The 22,065-nt window shown below is 48.8% G+C and overlaps 1 protein-coding gene across 1 annotated transcript in view; it reads left to right on the forward strand.

The window, feature by feature from the left end:
* The window catches only part of DAG1 (dystroglycan 1), a 75,755-nt gene extending 53,968 nt beyond the window's left edge, over positions 1-21,787 (forward strand). Inside the window, exons 2-3 of the mRNA XM_049777335.1 lie at positions 26-425; positions 16,874-21,787. Of these exons, the coding sequence (XP_049633292.1) occupies positions 141-425; positions 16,874-19,276 (2,688 nt within the window). The 5' untranslated portion in view covers positions 26-140 and the 3' untranslated portion in view covers positions 19,277-21,787. The remainder of the gene's footprint in view (positions 1-25; positions 426-16,873) is intronic.
* Positions 21,788-22,065: the final 278 nt, after the last annotated feature.

Here is a 22,065-nt window from a genome sequence, read left to right on the forward strand (position 1 = left end):
GTCTTGGTTTACTCTTCTCTTTCAGGCTCCAGGAACTCTGGGATGGATCAGGTGTGCAGAGGGTGAAGACCCTGCTGTGGGACCACATCATTCGCTTTCTTTCTCAGTGAGAACATTGTTCTGAGCAGACTCAGCCTGGGATGAGGATGTCCGTGGACCTCTTGCTGCTGTGCCCCTTCTGGGGCAGGACCTTTCTCCTCCTGCTCTCTGTGACTGTGGCGCAGTCCCACTGGCCCAGCGAACCTTCGGAGGCTGTCAGGGACTGGGAGAACCAGCTTGAGGCTTCCATGAACTCGGTGCTCTCAGACCTCCACGAAACAGTTCCCACAGTGGTTGGCATTCCCGATGGCACAGCTGTCGTGGGACGCTCGTTCCGTGTGACCATTCCAACAGATTTAATCGCCACCACTGGAGAACTTATCAAGGTGAGACTTGAATATAAAGTATAAGTGAGGGATAATGCTCATTTTATTTAAGTGATGGCTTAGCTATATTTGTTTTCCTTTTTTTTTTTTCTTTTCTGTGTGTGGGGGTTGGTTTTTTGGGCCACACCTGCTCTGCACTCAGAAGTCACTCCTGGCAAGCTCAGGGGACCATATGAAATGCCTGAATTGAACCAAAGTCGGTCCAGGGTTGGCCACGTGCAAGGCATACACCCTTCTGCTGTGCTATTGCACCGGCCCCGAATTAGCTATTCTTTAGGTTAAATAAAATACAAAAAAATTTTTTTGGTTTGGTGTCAGAGGTTTGTGACCATGCCTGATGGGTTTGCGACCATGCCTGACTGCTCAGCGTTCCTGGCTCTATGGTTCAAGGGTCCCTGGAGGTACTTGTGGACCATGTGGTATTAGGGATCAAACCTTCACCTCCTACACGCACAGGATATTCTCAGCCCTTTGAGCTAGCTCTCTAGCCCTCGTTTTTCCAATTCTAAGTTCCAACAATTTTGAACTCAGTTCTTCCAAGACCTGCTTTAATTTAGTGCTGTTTAAGAGATGAACATTGATGCTTACCTATGGACCTAATGTATTTTAGAATAGCATTCTAAATCTTTATTTATTTATTTAATTTTGGTTTTTGGGTCACACCCAGCGGCGCTCAGGAGCTACTAATGGCTCTGCATTCAGAAATCACTCCTGGTAGTTTTGGGGGATCATAGGGGAAGCTGCAAATCGAACCTGGACTGGCCACATACAAAGCAGATGCCCCAATCACTGTGTGAATGCTCCAGTTCTGATTTTTTTTTTTTTTTTTTTTTTTGGTTTTTGGGTCACACCTAACAGCGCTCAAGGGCTACTCCTGGCTCTATGCTCAGAAATCGCCCCCGGCAGGCTCGGAACCATATGGGAAGCCGGAATTCGAACCACCGTCCTTCGCATGCAAGGCAAATGCCATACCGCTGTGCTATCTCTCCAGCCCCTGATTTTTTTTTTTTTTTTTTTTTTTTTTTTGCGGTTTTTGGGTCATACCCAGCGGTGCTCAGGGTTTATTCCTGGCTCCATGCTCAGAAATTGTTCCTGGCAGGCATGGGGGACCATATGGGACGCCGGGATTCGAACCGATGACCTTCTGCATGAAAGGCAAACGCCTTACCTCCATGCTATCTCTCCGGCCCCTGATTTTTTTTTTTTTAAAGCAACTTTTATTTTGGGGACTGGAGCAATAAATACAGTAGGTTGGGCCTTGCATGCAGCCAACCCAAGTTCAATCCCTGGCATCTATATTGTCCTAAAGCCCACCAGGAGTGATTTCTGAGTGCAGAATCAGAAGTAAATCCTGAGTACCACGGAGTGTGGCTCATAAGCAAACGAACGAAAAACAAAGCAATGTTTATTCACTTTTTGTTTTTTTGTTTTTGGGCCACACCCAGCTGTGCTCAGGGCTTACTCCTAGCTATACACTCAGAAATCGCTCCTGACCCTATGGGTTGCTGGGAACTAAACCCAGGGTCTGCTGTGTCCAAGGCAAATGCCTTACTGCTGTGCTAGCTCTCTGGTCCCTCCTTTGTCATTTTTTTTCTTAAGAGATGTCCATGGCTGTGCACAAAGTAACTGCTTTGATCTGGGAATCACAATAGACTTTTTCATTGGGGGGGGGGGGTTGATCACACCCACAGTAATTAAAGCTTGCTTAAAGCAAGCACTGTAACCCCTCTACTATTTTTCTGGTCTCCCATATTTTACCATTTTTATTTGTTAGAGCTTGAGTCTATTTGTGTTTCATTCCCCCCACTTCTTCAGTCCTTAAATATTTTTAGAAATGTACTTGTCTTTTCTAGTTGAACAGGTTTTTCTTTTAACCCCGCCACCCCCTTTCTCTTTGTTATTGTTGATATTGTGGTAAGTGAGGTTTGCACACACTTGACTAGGATGCTCATAGGGGCCGAGGGGTTGCTATCAAGATTGGTGCTTGAATACTCCAAACATTCCGCAGCAAAGTTCTTCCAAAGTTGACACTCAAAGTTGAGGCCCATAGAACTGATTGGTGCTTACAGTGTCTAGCCAGCCGAGGTGCTCACATACGTTTTGTTTGCAGTGCTTCTGGGGCATCGCACTCCTTCCTTCCTTTTTGGCTTTGCTTTTGGGCCATACCCTGCAATCCTGTGGGGTTGGTTATTCCCAGCAGTGCTTGCTGTCCTAACCAGTAGTGGGAGGGATCAAACCCAGGCCTCCAGATTGCAGACCATGCACTCTTGTCCTTTGAACCATCTCCCTGACTACCAGACCCCTTTTTGTGCTGCTCACAATAAGTCATATGCCTGCAGTATAGCCAGAAATCGCTTTTGACACCAGGGTCACAGACAAAAGAGCTGTGAGACTCAGGCAGCAGAGATGCCTGATTTGCAGCACATATGGGGGCTATCAGGACTTTGAACTTGTGACTGTATGCTTCTAAGGCAGGTATTGTTGATTCCCCACACTATTCCCACTTTCAGGGAATGTTCCTTTTTTAGGTGCACACCCAGTTGCGCTCAGGAATCACTCCTGATGGTGCTTAGGGGACCATATGTGGTGACAGGGATCAGACCAGTGTCCACTGCTTGCATATAGTGTCTCCTGCATGGAATGAAGTGTTTAATGACTGCCCACAGATAGATGTAAAAATACTTGATTTTTAAGACACACCTAACTGATCAGGGCTTACTGTCTTTTGTTCAGGGATTACTTTTGGTGGTGCTTAGGAACCATAGTTAGTGCTAGGGATCAAACCAGTGTTTCCTCCATTATATATACAGTCTAGTCCCTACCCAATATGTATGTATGTATGTATGTATGTTTTGGGCCACATCCAGTGACGCTCAGTGGTTACTCCTGGCTATGCACTCAGAAATCGCTCCTGGCTCAGGGGACCATATGGGATGCCGGGAATCGAACCACCGTCCTTCTACATGCAAGGCAAATGCCTTACCTCCATGCTATCTCTCCGGCCTGCCAATATTTATTTATTTTGCCAATATTTATTTATTTAGTTTTTTAGTTTTTGGGCCACACCCGGTAACGCTCAGGGGTTACTCCTGGCTATGCGCTCAGAAGTCGCTCCTGGCTTGGGGGACCATATGGGACACCGGGGGATCGAACCACGGTCCGTCCAAGGCTAGCGCAGGCAAGGCAGGCACCTTAACTCTAGCGCCACCGCCCGGCCCCTCCAATATTTATTTTTAATGAATAATTTTTTTAATTGAATCACCTGGAGATAACAGTTACAATGACTGAGTTTCAGTTATACAATGTTCCGGGGATGGAGAGATAGCACAGTGGTAGGGCATTTGCCTTGCATGCAGCTGATCCAAGATGAACAGTAGTTTGAATCCCAGCATTCCATATGGTCCCCCAAGCCTGCCAGGGGCGACTTCTGAGCACAGAGCCAGGGGTAACCCCTGAGCACTGATGTGTGTGACCCAAAAAGCAAGAAAAGAAACAAAATAAAAAATAGTTATGCAATATTCCAACACCCATCCCTTCACTGGTGCACATCTGCCACCAATGTCCCCACCGTGTCTCTATGGCAGACATTTTCTTCTCCCTCTTCCTCCTCCTTCTCTCCCTACTTCCCTCCCTTACTCTTTGCCTTTTTGACACTGTAGTTTGCAATCTTGTTACTGAAAGGTTATCATGCATATCTCTTTACTTCCTTTGAGCACCCAGTTCTTGTCCAATGTGATCATTTCCAGCTATCATTGTCACAGTTATCTCTTCTCTGCCCTGACTGCACTCTCCCCTTTCTGTGGCAAGCTTCTTACCATGGACTTGTCCTCCTCCTGCCCAGTATTTTTATGTGAGGAACACTTCTTTTTTATTTTGTTTTTGGGTCACACCCAGCAGTGCTCAGGGGTTATTCCTGACTATGCACTCAGAAATCGCTCCTGGCAGGCTTGGGGGACCATATGGGATGCCGGGATTCGAACCACCATCCTTCTGCATGTGAGGCAAAAATGCTTTACCTCCATGCTATCTCTCCGGCCCCGTGAGGAACACTTCTGACCTAGGTCCAAAGGAACGCTGTTGGGTGAATTACAGATTATGACTATCTCTGTACCTTGTAAGCTATTCTTCATTCCTTCCCAAATTTCTCACTTTAATTTTCTCTTGTTTGGGCCATATCCTGCTGACCTCAGGTCTTACGACTCTGTACTCAGGGATCACTCCTGGTGGTGCTTGATGTGCCATATGGGGTGCCAGGGATCAAACCCACTTCTACTGCATGCAAGGCAAGAGCCTACTGCTGTATTATTACTCTGGCTCTCCTCACTTTAATCTTGACCAGTGTGTTCTCTTATACTCAGGGAAGAGAAATCTTCATCTTTGTAAAACATTAATCTGCTCAAACCACCCCATGACCCAACTGCTTTTTAGGATTAAGCCCCAGGTCATCTAGTCTTAGATCACTCCTTTCCCCTTTTCTTTGCTTAGCATGTCACAACCACACAACACCCTCGTTGTGGGTTCTCTGATGAGGTGGTCTTCATGCCAGTGTGGCTGTACGTACTGCGGTTGCTAGTTAAGGGCTCATAGTTTGGGGGCCGGGCGGTGGCGCTGGAGGTAAGGTGCCTGCCTTACCTGCGCTAGCCTAGGAGACGGACCGCGGTTCGATCCCCCGGCGTCCCATATGGTCCCCCAAGCCAGGAGCGACTTCTGAGCGCATAGCCAGGAGTAACCCCTGAGCGTTACCGGGTGTGGCCCAAAAACCAAAAAAAAAAAAAAAAAAAAAAAAAAAAAAAAGGGCTCATAGTTTGTTCTTTTTTTTTTTTTTTTTTTTTTTTTTTTTTGGGTTTTTGGGCCACACCCGGTGACGCTCAGGGGTTACTCCTGGCTATATGCGCTCAGAAGTCGCTCCTGGCTTGGGGGACCATATGGGACGCCGGGGGATCGAACCGCGGTCCGTCTCCTAGGCTAGCGCAGGTAAGGCAGGCACCTTACCTCCAGCGCCACCGCCCGGCCCCGTGTTTGTTCTTATGTCTAATTAGATTAGATGGATTGTGGTCATACGAGCTGACTGTTCAGAGATTGTGCTTGGCAGTTGGTGATGGTGTAGTTCTGTATTTGAAATAGTGAGGGTAACAATTTTTTAAATTTTTTAAAGAATAGGAATGGGAAGTTTTGTTTTGTTTTTTTTGTTTGTTTGTTTGTTTGTTTTTTTGGTCCACATGGCAGTGCCCAGAGGTTACTCCTGGCTCTTCGCTCAGAAATCGCTCTTGGCAGGCTCAGGGGACCATATCAGATGCTGGGAATTGAACCCGGATCCCTCCGGGTCAGCTGCATGCAAGGCAAATGCTCTACCACTGTGCTATTGCTTCATCCCCATGAAATGGGAAATTTTTTTTTTTGGTTTTTGGGCCACACCGGCGGTGCTCATGAGTTACTCCTGGCTGTCTGCTCAGAAATAGCTCCTGGCAGGCACGGGGGACCATATGGGACACCGGGATTCGAACCAGCCACCTTTCACCTTTGGTCCTGGATCAGCTGCTTGCAAGGCAAATGCCACTGTGCTATCTCTCCGGGCCCAAAATGGGAAATTTTTATTCTAAGTCATCTGCAGTATCCTAAATTTTGTTAGGTCTCTATAAGTTGTTGTACTTGACTATGTCAGGAAGTTGTGTAAATTCAAGGAGTGAGTGGTAAAGGTGTTTTATTTGATATCACCAGATCTGCTTATCAAGTAATGAAAGTTACTAAAATGAGGGCTTTTCCCTACTTTATATATTAGGCAGAAAGGATGTATCCAGGAAAAGGAAAAGGAAAAGGAAGGGGTCTTGCCTGGAGAATGTAGTTCTGAAGTCATGGGTCCTTTATTCTCTCCAACTTCCGACACCCTTTTATGTCCTCATAACCCTTGGGCCATCTCAGCCTAGCCAGACTGTTGCTTCCCCAGCTGTTTTCTAGCTCTGCCTTGGAAATCAACATGTTTTTATTGACCCCAGCTTACCTCCCAGATGGACACCATTGACCTGATGATGTGTAAAGGGGCTGCAGGCTTGTCCCTGTGATCTTGGGACACAGTGAAGCAACCACTTGGTTCTGATGTGTGTTCCCTTGATCCGATTGGATGCCATATGTGAAGCTCATTTCAGGTCTTTTTGTTTGTTTTTTTTTTTTGCTTTTGGGCCACACCCAGCTATATTCAAGGGCTTACTCCCGGGTCTGCACTGAGAAATCACTCCTAGTAGTGCAAAAGCAAGTGCTCTAACCCACTGTACTATTATCTCTCTAGCTCCTCATTCCAGATCTTAATTAACTTTTGCTCTCATAGGACTCTCCCTCTTCATCTGTAAAGTCTGTGCGGGGGATGGAGCCCATCACAGCTGGCTTGGCCTCTGGTAGGCAGATCCTAGATGCTTTGGAGTTGACCTTAATCCTGACTCTTGCTTCTCAGGCTGAGAGACAGCAGATGGGGGTGGTGGGAGATGCCTATGGACATCCTAAGCCCTCCTTCCTAGGAAGTTCCCTGAAATGACTGGGGACTCCCCCTAGAGCCCCTAGATGTGTCATTTTGATAGAGCGTGTGAAGATGGCTTTTTATCCTTGCTTTTTATTCCTCAGAGCCTCCTGTCTGGAGACAATGTGGAGTTTTGCTTGGCCCAAGATGTCAGCAGACTGGGAGCAATCCTTCCAGGGACTGTGCCCTGGCTGCTGGCATGGGCCCCTCATTGTTCCATTGAGAACAATGGGCAGTCTCTTTAGCCAGGAGGGGAGTTCATGAAAGGAGCATTTCTTCAGATGCTTGAGAGCTTTGTGGAGTCCTGCCTGCATGAGATGAACTGTAGTTTCTTCCTGCTTTGAGTGGGTGTTCCCAGCTCTGAATGGGCCCCTTGTGAAGATGGCACACCGGGAAATGTGGGTTGGCGAAGGAAGGCATCCTTGGGGGTGGGTTCTCCGAATGGCATTTGCCCGTGCTCATCAATTCAGATATATTGAAAATTCGTCTTCTCAGGGCCAAGGCTATGGCTCAGTAGTAGAGTACATGCCTTGCACTTTTGGGGTTCTCAACTTGATCTCCACCACCTCAAAAAAGTGTTTCTTGTTTCAAAAAACAAATTATACATCAGAGATGTGGTTTAGTGACAACAGACAGGCCTTGCATGAATAAGACCCTGGGTTTATGGGGCTGGAGAGAAGTACAGCAGGTAGGGGGCTTGTTTTACCATTTCCTTTTGCTTTTTCGTTTGATCTCCCCTGCCCTTTCTTTCCCATCATTGTTACGGTGATGTATAGGTGTCCTGCACATCCCTTGTTGTGGTATTGGCACAGTTGATGTTGGTACTCACTGAGGGTCACACTCCTTCAGTCACTGTGCTTGCTCAGGGTCTCACTTTTTTTGTTTTGTTTTGTTTTTTGTTTTTGGGTCACACCCGGCTGTGCTCAGGGGTTACTCCTGGCTCTATGCTCAGAAATCGCTCCTGGGAGGCGCTGGGGGACCACATGGGATGCCGGGATTCGAACCACCGTCCTTCTGCATTAAAGGCAAACGCCTTACCTCCATGCTATCTTTTCGGCCCAGGGTCTTACTTTTTTGTTATGCGCCTCACACGGGTTTTAGTTGCTTTTTTTTTTTTTTTTTTACTTTTGAGCCACACCTGGCGGTGCTCAGGGATTACTCTTGGTTCTGCACTCAGGATCACTCCTGGCAGTGCTTGAAGAATCTTTTGCGATGCCTGGGTTCAAATTCAGAGCAGCTTTGTGCAAGGAAAACGTTCTACCAGCTGTACTATTATTACTCTGGCCTCTCTGGTTGAAATTATGCTCACTGAGCATCGAACTCTCTTGGGGAGTGTGGGATGGGCCACACCTGGCAGTGCTCAAGGATTTACTCCTGGCTTTGCATTTAAAAATTACTCCTGGCGGTTCTCAAGATCCTGGGATGCCAGGATCGAACCTGGGTTGACTGCATGCAAGGCAAATATCCTACTCACTTTACTATCTCTCCAGCCCAAATTTTCCATATCTTCAGTTGTGATTTGACTGGAATGACCAGAAAGCACTTGTGATGACATGACAGTTGCCAAGAGTGCACTTGGCAGATGTGGCCCCAGTGGTTGAATTTTAAACTTGATGTGCAGATGTTTTTTTGTGTGTGTTTTTTTTGTTTTTTTTTTGTTTGTTTGTTTTTTTTGTTTTTTGGCCATATCCAGTCATGCTCAGGGGTTACTCTCGGCTATGCGCTCAGAAATGGCTCCTGGCTTGGGGGACTGGATGGGACACTGGGGGATCAAACTGCGCTCTGTCCTAGGCTAGTGTGGGCAAGGCATCTAGATGACTTTTTTTTTTTTTTTTTTTTTTTTGGTTTTTGGACCACACCCGTTTGACGCTCAGGGGTTACTCCTGGCTATGCACTCAGAAATCGCTCCTGGCCTGGGGTGACCATATGGGACGCCGGGGGATCGAACCGTGGTCCTTTCCTTGGCTAGCGCTTGCAAGGCAGACACCTTACCTCTAGCGCCACCTTCCCGGCCCCGCATCTAGATGACTTACCGCTTGCACCACTACTTTGGCCCCTGAAATGCAGATGTTTTAAGCCACTGAGCCACTCCCTGTGCCCATTTGCCATTTCTAAGACTCTTCTATACAGTTCATTTCCTATCTGGGTAGAATATGACCTTGAGCATTGCTGAGTGTTGTCTTGGTTTCAGAAACCCAGAGTTCTATAATTAATTAGGCCTTAGTGAGAGCCTTTTTTGTTTTGTCTTGTTTTTTCACTTTTGTCTCTCAGCTGTGCCAAACAGGCTGGATTATGATGTGGACAAAAACTTGTTTTTAGATGTGAAACCAAGTAACAGAAGCTCCTAGAGCCACTTGCTTTTCCATATGCAGAGTGGTATTGGAGTAGGGTGAGATTCTGGTTGTATTGTGGGTGTTGAACACACGTGTTGTATCTTGATCAAATTTTTGATGGTCTGTTGTACAAGAGAGGACACCAGTCACACAACACAGTTGGAGATGTGTCTCAGAACTGAATTATAAATTGTTTACCAGGTCTTATCAAACGAGTAGTGATCAAAGCCATTACTGATTAATTCCTTAGTCATCGGTTCACAGTGCCTCATTGTGGGCTTCTCTGGGTCGGGGGGAAATTTAGAACTTCCTGTGGGTCAGCCTAGGTTTTGATTCTTATACATATACAAACTATTTCTAAGAAAGAGTGTTTTCAGATAGGCTTCATGAATCAGTATTTCTAAAACTTGAGTGTGTGGCTGTTTGAGAGCTGTGGTTTGGATTCTTATGCATAAAATATTTCTAAGAAAGAGGGTTTTCAGATAGACATTATGAATCAGAATTTTTCCAACTGAGTGTGTGGACTGTTTGAGATCTTGTTTACCCCAGTGTGGGTTTGCCTTCATGATCAGAAGCAAGGCCTCTCTCAGAGTTAATGACACGGGAAAGATTTCTGGCTCCTTCTGGGAGACCTGCAAGCTAGAGTCTATGATTTTCTCGAATCAGTCATAGTTCTGCAACCTCTGGCTCCTGTAGATGGTCACTCTAAGGACCCTTTCCAAAATAAGTTCTGCAGGCTCGTGGCCTATAACTACCAGGTGCTACTGGCATTTGTATAGTTGGTTGGTTTTTGGGCCACACACGGCAGCGCTCAGGGGTTACTTCTGTCAGGCTCAGGGTGACCATATGGGATGCTGAGGATCGAACCCGGGTCCTTCCTGGGTCGGCTTCGTGCAAGGCAAATGTTCTACTGCTGTCCTATCTCTCTGCCTCACTACTGGCATGTTTTGTTTTGTTTTTTTATTTTTGGGCCACACTGGTGGCACTTAAAGGTGATAACTCCTGGCTCTGTGGTCAAAGATCACTCTTGGCAGGTTCCGGGGACCATATGGGATGCTGAGGATCAAACCCAGGTCAGCTGTGTGCAAGGCAAGTGCCTTACCCACTGTGCTCTTGCTCTGGCCCCTCCTCTACACACTTTTGCTGATGCTCATAAATACTTCACAGACAGCTCTGATTCTTTCTTCTTTCTTTTCATTCCTGACCTGACAACCATGAGGGGGTGAGTTGTGGCGAGTTTCTGTCAGACAGAAATATTTTGGCTGTTTTTTGGGCCACACCTATTATCGTTCCATGATTACTCCTGGCTCTGCACTAAGAAATCACTCCGTGTATGCTCTTTAAACCATATGGGTGCCATGGATTGAGCCCAGATTGGCTTGTGTATAAAGTGCTCTCCTTGCTATATTATCGCTCTGGCACCAACGTGTTTGTTTTGTTTTTGAGCCACAGCCAAGAGTGCTCAGTGCTTACTTTTGTCTCTGTATTTTGGAATCACTCCTGGCAGTGCTCGGGGCCACATGGGGTGCTGGGGATGAACCATGGCCAGCCAGGTGCAAGACAAATGGCTTCCCTACTGCAGCCCCTGGGGCAGACATTTTTCTATGAGTGAACTGAGGATTCCAATGATAGTCTCATGTGTGGATTAGCCAGGGCTGATCACACCTGCTGTAGATTGAAGAGTCAGGGTTAAATACTGATGATTGGAGTATATTGTTGTCACCTACAACAAGTTCTCCCTCTCTCCCATCAGCACCAGATTTTCAGCCACTCATAGCAGACAGGTCTTTACTGGCAGGCAAGTCCCAGAGGCAAGTCCCCCAGCTTTGGTCTTGCTCCCCTGTTGAACCTTAACTTCCCTTTGCCTGAAACCTACCCAAGTCCTTGCTGTTTTGAGCTTATGCTTTGGGGTATGAATAGGGAAACAAGGCCTCACTGTGCACTGCATCTGAGAGCAGCTGGGAAGGAGAACTGGAGAGGGAAGCCTAGATATGCCCTGGTCTGGCAACACTGCTTACGTTCAGCATGTACCTGATCCCATGATCATACAGGGATGTCCCTGGCCCTGTGAACCACTTACACACACAAACACACACGAAAGAGACAGACTGACTCAGTGTTACCCAGTGTCATCGCCCCCTTACACATGAGATAGACCCAGCTGTCAAAGGCCTAAGAGATTGTAACTCCCTTACACACACACACACAAATATACACACACAGCTGTCAAAGGCCTGAGGTTGGCCCAGGCCTCAAGCCTGCCTAGAGCTGTTCTCTTGTGGGGCCTCAGCATGGCTAGGCTATTGTTACAGGAACGAGTTCTGGCCTGTCATGGGGCTGGGTCTCTTAGGGATCTTTCAGATGCCTTTACCTTTACCTTCAATTTTAGCATGAAAAAGACGTGGTCTAGACCTGGAAGTTTTGGAAACTGAAGGCTCTTGCTGTGTCAGGGTGGAGTCGGCGCTGTGTGCTCGAGCATTTCCGTTCCCTCACCAGTGTCCTTGGAGGGAGGGCCCACTAGTGGAATCCTTGGGAACTGTGGCCACAGCCAGCCCTTGAGGCATGTTGCAATTTCCCGCTTTGGGAATTTCTCCAAATGGCCTTGAAAATGCAGTGTGTGCCTGTCACTTGGCCAGATTCCTTGTGGAGCTTTGGTTTGCCTTCCTGTGGCCCTTCTAAACGGAATCACGACCACACTAAGAACTGCCTGGACCTGATATTCTCGGTGCTTGGAGACGATTGGGTTTTACAATGTTTGGGTTCAAGTGAGAACTCAGGAGTTGAGGTCTATCAGATTCAGGACTGAGTCTGAATGGACTCCTCCCCGCACAGTGGCCAGTGATTGTCCCTCACAACCCTGGAGAGCTGGAGTCTGCAGAGGGGGTGGTTAGGTGTATAGGCTGGAGAAGCTTGTTTCTGACAGTTTGTCCCAAATGTCAGTAAAGCTGTAGGTTTAAATTGGGAGCCTGAGAGACAATAATCTGTACTTGCCTTCCACAACCTAACCTTGGCACTCCACATGGTCCCCTGAACTCCTTCAGGAATGATCCCTGAGCACAACAGAGCCAGGATTAAATTTCTGAGCATTGCCGGGTGTGCCGCTAAAACCAAAGTCAAGCATATTTTAAGTCAGCATTTCTCAACCTTTCTTTCCCCTTTAGTGGAGTTGGGGGTGGAGTGGGCTACCCCTGGTTGTGCTCTGGGTTTACTTCTTCTTCTTCTTTTTTTTTTTTTTTTGGTTTTTGGGCCACACCCGGTAACGCTCAGGGGTTACTCCTGGCTATGTGCTCAGAAGTTGCTCCTGGCTTGGAGGACCATATGGAACACCGGGGGATCGAACCGAGGTCCGTCCAAGGCTAGTGAAGGCAAGGCAGGCACCTTACTTCTAGCGCCACCGCCCAGCCCCTCTGGGTTTACTTCTGACTCTGCTCATAGATCTCTCCTCGTAGGCTCAGGAGACTTGAACCAGGGTCAGCGTGGAAGGCCCTGAGGGCTTAAACCGGAGTCAGATGTGTGCAGGATTAGCACACACTACCTATTCCATCCCCTCAACCTTTTTCTGAATGTGGCCCCGTTCCTACCTTGTTTCCTTGCTGTGATCCTCTGGCCTACTGGTGAGCAACCCCTCCCCCAATCTGTTTTATAATTTAAAAAAAGTATTTTGTAAAATAACTTTAGTCACATTGATGTTCAATAGTGGTAAAGGTAAGATTTCTTGCATAAATCGTTCCTTTACCAATCCCTGCCCCAGGATATCTGCTTTCTGCAGATATTATTGTCCCAAAGCCCTTCCCCTGCCCCACAATTTATTCCTTCCCCTATACCTTCCCCCTGTGGTAAACTTTCTGCTGAAGAACAGATTTCAATTTCTGTTACTTTTGTAGCTCCTAGTCTTGTGCCACAGCTCCCCATTTATCCATCTTTCACCTGTGCCCCCTTGGAATATCCTGGTGGTTCCAGTTGAGAAATGGGTTTAAATAACCATCTTTATTGAGGGGGGATACCACACTGGCAGTGCTTGGTGGGTCACTCCTGGCTCTGCACTCAGAGATCACTCCTGACAGGCTCCAGGGGACCATATGGGATGCCTGGGATCAAAACCAGGTTGACTGTGTACAAGGCAAACATCCTACCTACTGCTATTGCTCCAGCCCCATTCGTCCACTTTTTTTTGGGGTGGGGGTGGGGGTTTTGGGACACACCCAGTGGTACTCGGGTTACTCCTTGCTCTGCGCTCAGAAATCGCTCCTGGCACAGGGGACCATATGGGATGCCTAGATTAGAACCAACGTTGGTCCTGGGCCGACCACTTGCAAGGCAAATGCCCTACCACTGTGCTATCTCTCCAAAACCCCCCCCCCATTTGTTCATCTTTAAGACTGCCTTGTCCATGGGGCCGGAGCAATAGCACATTGACAGGGCATTTGCCTTGCATGTAGTTGACCCAGGATGGACCAGGGCTTGATTCTTGGCATCCCATATGGTCCCCCAAGTCTGCCAGGAGTGATTTCTGAGCACAGAGCCAGGGGTCATCCATGGGGTGTGGCACAAAAACAAACAGAAAAAGACTGCCTTGTCCAAAGAGTAGTCTGATCCTATCGGACTATTGGAGCCTCTTTTGGGGCTTCCCACATGCAAAGATGTCCCCAGTCTGTTGGGTTTGCTCTCTGACTCCTCTTTTTTTTTGGGGGGGGGTTGGGTCACATTCGGCAACGCTCAGGGGTCACTCCTGGCTCTACGCTCAGAAATTGCTCCTGGCAGGCTCGGGGAACCATATGGGATGCCGGGATTTGAACCACTGTCCTTCAGCATGCAAGGCAAATGCCCTATCTCCATGCTATCTCTCCGACCTTCTCTGACTCCTTTTATATATTTTCTTCTGTTGTTCTGTAATAGTGCCAGGGATTGGACCCAGGGCCTCAATATATACAAGGTACATGCTCTGCCACCAAGCTCCTTCCCCTACTGCACCCATTTCACAGACTTTGGAGAATGAAAGTGTTCAACCCATTTGTTTTATATGTAAAAGATGGAAGTGGCAATACTAATATTTTGTATAATTAAACTGAAAAAATTAAAACATAGGCTTTTCAGCTAAAACAATAAAAATTCTTTAAAGTTTTGGTTTGGTTTGGTTTGGGGGCCATACCCCATGGTGCTCAAAGTTTACTCCTGGCTTTGCCTCAGAAATCGCTCCTGGCAGGCTCTGGAGACAATATGGGATACTGGGGATTGAACCTGGGTTCATTTCGGGTCAGCTGTGTGCAAGACAAAAGCCCAACCTGCTGTGCTCTCTGTCACTCTTGCCCCTTATTCATTTTGTTTTGTTTTGGGCCACACCTGGTTGTGCTCTGGGTTACTCCTGGCACTATACTCAGGGGTCAATCCTGGCAGTGCTTGGGAGACCGTATGGGATGCTGGGGTTTGAACCCGACAGCTAGTTGGAAGGCAAATGCTCTACCCACTATGTATCCCTCTGATACTCAAAATTACTCTTAAATGACTATATTTGTAGTTTTCATAGATTTGATGACATTTGTGTTGATAATTTTTTTATTTTTGGTATTCACTGCAATAGATATTGAATAATAGAGTAGGGGTTTCTTACTGGTGAGACAGATAATGGAATGGAATGGGGCATCACAAAAAAAAAAATGGCTGTTCACAGACCCTAGAAAGGTAAGGTCCATGGCTCAGAATCAGGAAGGGACAGTGCCTTAATAAAAGTGACTCCTGGGGTTGGAGAGATAGCACAGTGGTAAGGTGTTTGCCTTATAAGCGGCCAACCCAGGACTAATAGTGGTTCTAATCCCAGCATTCCATATGGTCCCCCATGCCTACCAGGAGTGATTTCTAAGCAGAGAGCCAGGAGTAACCCCTGAGTGCTGCCCAGTGTGACACCCCCCCCCAAAAAAAAATAGTAACTCCTAAGACCTGAGAGAGAGTACGGGGGTCAAGAAACTTGACATATGGTCCCCTGGGCCCCTCAGCAATTCAACCCAAATCCCACTTAACATTCCCCCATCCAAAAACAGTAACTCCTAATAATGTCATTTTTCATATTTTGGGGAGGCCACATTGGGCAGTGATCAGGGGTTTACTCCAGACTCTGCGCTCAAGGATCACTGCTGATGGGACTTAGGCTACTATATTCCGTGCCCGGGGTTAGTGCCTTACCTGCTGTACTGTAACTGCCTCCTCAGATACTTTCTTATGGGTGTTTACTGAGGAAAAGAAACCAGTTTATAGGGAGGTAAGAATAGCCTATTGCCTTGACACTGGCATCTAAGGAATAGCAGGCACAAACAGGGTCTCCTCTTCAGCCACTTAGGCACTGATCTCTTGGCAGGAGGTAGTTCAGGGAACTTGAGCTCCCAAAGAGCCCAGGCTCTTTCCCGCAACAGGGAGGGAAGCATTTCAATGTCCTTGTCGCCAAGCAGTGGCTGTGATGGGCAGGACCTGGGTAGAGGCCAGCAGCAGACAGGCTAGCTGTTCTCTTGGCTTTTATTTCTCTGGGCCTGAAGGGACATGGCATTGGAAATGAGTGCATTCAGGTAAATCAGAAAATAAATGCCACCTTGATGCATCTGGGGCCAGGCATGTTTCCCAAAGTGAAGGAAATCAGATGGAGATGAAGAAAGTCTTGTTTTTTTTTTTTTCTTGTTAACTCCAGCTGTCTGTATGACATCCATCTGGGAATCAGTTATATCTCTGTGACGAAAGGTCTTCCATGTCGAAAATAAGTTTGGGAGATGCTGTTGTGTGATAACCAGTAAAAGAAACCAGAGATCCTTGAAAGTATTTCGATAAATTCTCTTCTGCAATAGCAATTTCTTGCCCCACCCTGTGCGAAACACTTCTTTTGAGGTTTGAGAAATGAATAATTGAGACATCAGAATACAATTAACTGCATTTGCTGCCTAAAAGTGCTTGACTGCACTTGATTGTAACATGGTGGCTGCAGGATGAGTTCCAGCCATTGAATTCTTCTTTGCACTCTGATCTGGATTCATTTCCACGTGGGCAGGGAAAAGCCTCTTGACTTTGACTTGAGCAAATTTGGGGCTAAGAAGAACTACAGGTTGAGACTGACTTGATTTTACAGGTAGAGTGGCAGGGCAAGGCATGTCTAAAAATCTACCCAAAATATCCAGGTCTAAAAAAAAATCTATAAAATTCCGAAGCATGCATTTGAGTACCAGCACTGTTATCTCCCCACTGTTTGGCCTTAGGTGAATCATTTGCCTTTGATCTGGCAGCTTCAGTATTTTGTAACCAGTAAAGTTAGGGAAACGAGTTGGTTCCCCAGCAGTGATTCTGTTTTTCTTGGGGGGGGGGGGGCGGTCACACCCGATCCTGGCTATGTGCTCAGAAATTGCTCTTGGCTCGGGGGACTATATGGGTCACGGGATCAAACCAGGTCTGTCCTAGATCTGTAGCATGCAAGGTAAACACCCTACTGCTGTGCTGTCGCTCCATGGCCTCCCCAGCAAGAATTCTGAATTAGACCTTAGGCCTATCAGACAGTTCAGGATAACCTATGGGGTTAACTGTTTTCCAGTTATGCTGTGATAGGAGCACTTAACTTGTGCCGGTGTCTCTTCTAGGTATCAGCCGCAGGGAAGGAGGCCTTGCCATCCTGGCTGCACTGGGACCCAAAGAGCCACACCCTGGAGGGCCTCCCCCTGGACACGGATAAGGGAGTACATTACATCTCAGTGAGCGCTGCCCGGCTGGGGGCCAACGGGAGCCACGTGCCCCAGACCTCCAGCGTGTTCTCCATCGAGGTCTACCCTGAAGACCACAGTGAGCCTCAGTCTATGCGCACAGCGTCACCAGACCCAGGGGAGGCGGTGCCATCCGCCTGTGCTGCCGACGAGCCCGTGACCGTCCTGACGGTGATTCTGGATGCTGACCTCACCAAGATGACCCCAAAGCAAAGGCTCGACCTTCTGCACAGGATGCGGAGCTTCTCGGAGGTGGAGCTTCACAACATGAAGTTGGTACCCGTGGTGAACAACCGACTGTTTGACATGTCGGCTTTCATGGCCGGCCCCGGAAATGCAAAGAAGGTGGTAGAGAACGGGGCGCTGCTCTCTTGGAAGCTGGGCTGCTCCCTGAATCAGAACAGCGTGCCTGACATTCATGGCGTGGAGACCCCTGCCAGGGAGGGTGCTATGTCTGCCCAGCTTGGCTACCCCGTCGTGGGTTGGCACATAGCGAACAAGAAACCTCCGCTCCCTAAGCGCATCCGGAGGCAGATCCACGCCACACCCACACCTGTCACTGCCATTGGACCCCCAACTACTGCCATCCAGGAGCCACCGTCCAGAATCGTGCCTACCCCCACATCTCCGGCCATTGCTCCTCCCACAGAGACCATGGCTCCTCCAGTCAGGGATCCGGTTCCCGGGAAGCCCACAATCACCATTCGGACTCGAGGAGCCATTATTCAGACCCCAACCTTAGGCCCCATCCAGCCCACTCGGGTGGTAGAAGCGGGTACCACGGTTCCTGGCCAGATCCGCCCAACGATGACCATTCCTGGTTATGTGGAGCCCACAGCAGTCGTGACCCCTCCCACCTCCACCACCAAGAAGCCACGCGTGTCCACACCCAAACCAGCCACCCCTTCCACAGATTCCTCGGCCACCACAACTCGCAGGCCCACCAAGAAACCACGGACACCTCGACCAGGGCCCCGGGTGACCACCAAATCACCCATCACCAAACTGGAAACAGCCTCGCCACCCACTCGCGTCCGCACCACCACCAGTGGGGTGCCCCGAGGGGGAGAACCCAACCAGCGCCCCGAGCTCAAAAACCACATCGACAAGGTGGATGCCTGGGTTGGCACCTACTTTGAGGTGAAGATCCCCTCTGACACTTTCTACGACTTTGAGGATACCACCACCGACAAACTGAAGCTGACCCTCAAGCTTCGGGAGCAGCAGCTGGTAGGCGAGAAGTCTTGGGTACAGTTCAACAGCAATAGCCAGCTCATGTACGGCCTGCCCGACAGCAGCCACGTGGGCAAGCACGAGTATTTCATGCACGCCACGGACAAAGGGGGCCTGTCCGCCGTGGACGCCTTCGAGATCCATGTTCATAAGCGCCCGCAAGGGGACAAGGCTCCCGCCCGGTTTAAGGCCAAGTTTTTGGGTGACCCGGCCCCCGTGGTCAACGACATACACAAGAAGATTGCCCTGGTAAAGAAGCTGGCCTTTGCCTTTGGGGACCGCAACTGTAGCACCATCACGCTGCAGAACATTACTCGGGGCTCCATCGTGGTGGAGTGGACCAACAATACCCTGCCCCTCGAGCCCTGCCCCAAGGAGCAGATCATAGCGTTGAGCCGGAGGATTGCCGAGGATGACGGCAAGCCCCGGGCTGCTTTCTCCAATGCCCTGGAGCCCGACTTCAAGGCCGTGAACATTTCTGTGACAGGGGCTGGCAGCTGTCGATTGTTTCAGTTCATACCTGTGGCACCGCCCGGGAGGATGCCCTCGGTGGCACCGCCCACCGAGGTCACGGACCGGGACCCCGAGAAGAGCAGTGAGGATGACGTCTACCTGCACACGGTCATCCCGGCTGTGGTGGTGGCCGCTATCCTGCTTATTGCAGGCATCATCGCCATGATCTGCTACCGCAAGAAGCGGAAGGGCAAGCTGACCCTCGAGGACCAGGCTACCTTCATCAAGAAGGGGGTGCCCATCATCTTTGCCGATGAGCTGGATGACTCCAAGCCACCCCCTTCCTCCAGCATGCCACTCATCCTGCAAGAGGAGAAAGCCCCTTTGCCCCCTCCCGAGTACCCCAACCAGAGTGTGCCCGAGACCACGCCTCTGAACCAGGACACCGTGGGAGAGTACACGCCCCTGAGGGATGAGGACCCCAACGCTCCTCCCTACCAGCCGCCTCCACCCTTCACGGCCCCCATGGAGGGCAAGGGTTCCCGTCCCAAGAACATGACCCCCTACCGGTCGCCCCCGCCCTACGTCCCCCCTTAACCCACAAGCGCCTGGGTGGAGGCAGGGGTAGGGCAGGGCCCTGGAGACAACCCAGTGTTGTCTGTGGAGACCAGTGGCCTACAGGCCATCACCCACTGGGAGCCGACACCTGACCTAGCACACACTGACACGGGGCCTGGACAAGCCCGCCCACTCTGGTCCTCCGAAACCCCAAAGCAGCTGGAGAGACTTTGGGGATATTTTTAATTTTCTTTTCCTTTCTTTTTCCTTTTTCTTTTTTATTTTCTTCTTCTTTTTTTTTTGTTTTTTTTTTTGTTTTTTTTTGGGCCTAACAGCTTTTTATTTGTTCATAGAAAATTCTTTGCTGCGGTTTTGATGGCTGACTCTGAAAGCAGTGTTTGGAGTAGAGGTAGATGGCAGGAGCCCTCGAGGAACCGTGAATGAACTCGCAGGCAGTGCTGGCGGCCTCCCAGCACTCTGCGTTTTGCCTTTAACACTAACTGTACTGTTTTTTTTCTATTCACGTGTGTCTAGCTGCAGGATGTAACATGGAGAATAGTAGCTAAAGATTTAAGTTCAAAGGACTTTCAGAAGTTAAGTTTGTTTTTACATTTAATCTGCTGTTTACCTAAACTTGTATGTATAATTTTTTTTGGGTGGGTATGGGGAATTGCTTTGCTAAAAATAAGCTCCCAGGGTGTTTCAAACTTAGAGAAGACCAAGGGACAGTATTTTTTATCAAAGGAATCCTATTTTTTCACACTATGTAACTTGGTTGCTCTGATACCGCAGAGCTTGCCTGAGGGCCTCCCGGCCCTGGTGCTGGGCCTCCTCTCCTGCTGCTGCCAGGGGTGGAAGCTGGAGGGGCCTCTTGGGCCGTGGACATCCACACCCTTACCCTACATATGCTAGTGGCCCACCACCAAAGGGTCTTCGTTTCCACAGAAAGGGGACTCTCAGAGGCAGTGGTGGCCGTGGCCCCCAACCTAGGTGCTCCAGGGTGGGCCAGCTGCTGGTGGAGGGGTGCTGGGGGGAGGGTCGAGGAACTCGACCACATCCACTTAACTTTCTTTTTTCCTTCTGTGTGTTTTTTTCCCCTCCTAAAAGGAAAATCATGGTTTTTGAAACACTCAGTGGGGGACATTTTGGTGAAGATGCAATATTTTTATGTCATGTGATGCTCTTTCCTCACTCGATCTCGGCCACTTGGTCCCAGCAGCCCACAGCCCCTCCCTAAGCCCGCCCTCCCCCACTCACCCCACACCTCCTTCCTGGCACCTCTGTTCCAGGACTTGGGCCTGAATGGCTAGCAAGGTCTGGACTGGGGAGGAGTGCCAGCAATAGTTCATAGTGAAATTCTGTGGGCTCTCAAAGCTGATTTTTTACTAAAGTTTTTATACAGCCTCAACTTGTTTTATTAAAAAAGATTAAAAATGGCGATGCTTACAGCAGTTTGTACAAGCTCTTAGTGTTGATTCCATGGAACTGACGGCTTTGCTCATTTTGGTTTTTTTTTAACCCCCTTTTCCTAATAATGGCTTAAATTCTGGAATTACACTGGGACTTCTTTTGCCTTTTCTTTTTTTCTTTTAGCAGAATGTCCGTCTGTCCATCTGCATCTCTGTCCTGTGACTCAGGGGTGCCCACTCTGCTTTGTTTCTCCTCCGTTGGAAGAAACCATTCTAAGCATGACTTTTCTTGCCGTCTGGGAGTTATTTTGGATACCTCTTGGGAGGAATGCCTTCTGCAATAACGTATCCCTTCCATGGTAGAGGGCAGGTGGGTGAACCCAGGTTCCTTTTGCACACCACCAAGCAGCCACTTCTAAGCCATATCGAACCATTTCTGCTGGAGTTGAGTACGTTGCCTCAGGAGGGGAGGGCAGCTCCAGGGAGAGTTCTCCACCCCATCCTCCTCAGGGGATGTTTCCCTTTGCCTCTTCTCCCACTGGGGGGGCCCATGTAGTCTCTCCTGACTGGCCCCAATAGGGTACACATGTGAACAGTGCCTCTGTTGCAGGGAGCCTGTCAGGGAGGTGTATAGTTCAACTCTGGTGACAGGGCTTTGTTCCCCCAAGCCGTGGTCCAAACCAGAGTTTTTCTGGTGCCCCAGAGTCAAGAGCATAGGGGGTGTCTGAGCTGGTGAGATTATTTCTGATGACCTGGCCAAAAAAAAAAAAATTCTCAGTGTTCCAGGTGAGGGCTCTGAAAAGCCTTCCAAACAGCTCTGTTGTCCCTAGCAACAACACCACCTCCATCGGACGGGACGCTGCCACCAAGAGACAGTTGGCCCAGAATGGCCCGTTGCCACAGCAACTGGAGAGGCTGGGGCAGTGAACAGAATAACAACGGCAACAATGCCCTTGGAGCAGCCCCTTCTGAGCACTGGGCTGGCGATGGCTGTGGACTCGGAGACAGAGAGCCAATCTCACATTTAAGTGTTCACCAACCACTGATGTGTTTTATTTCCTTCTTTATGATTTCAAGATGTGTTTTCTGCATTCTGTATAGAAACATATCAAACTAAATAAAAGCAGTGTCTTTATTACAATGCCATTGCCTCCAAATCTCTCCTTCCCTAGCCCCTTTGTGTTCCGGGATTTTGTGGAGGGGAGGTGAAGGGAGGGTGTGTCTGGAGTCATGTGGCAAGGAAGAGGGGACCTGGGTTAGGCCCAGTTATAGATGACTTGAAAAGATGAACCAGCAAATGGCTAGTATAGCCTTATCATCTTGGGGAGGGGGTTGCTATACCTGGTGATGAGCAGGGTTTCCTTCTGGCTCTGTGCTCAGTGATCACTCTTGGATCAAACCCAGGTTGGTCACCTGCAA

Source organism: Suncus etruscus, chromosome 7 (genome assembly GCF_024139225.1).
Source record: "Suncus etruscus isolate mSunEtr1 chromosome 7, mSunEtr1.pri.cur, whole genome shotgun sequence".
In the NCBI taxonomy this organism is placed as follows: Eukaryota; Metazoa; Chordata; class Mammalia; order Eulipotyphla; family Soricidae; genus Suncus; species Suncus etruscus.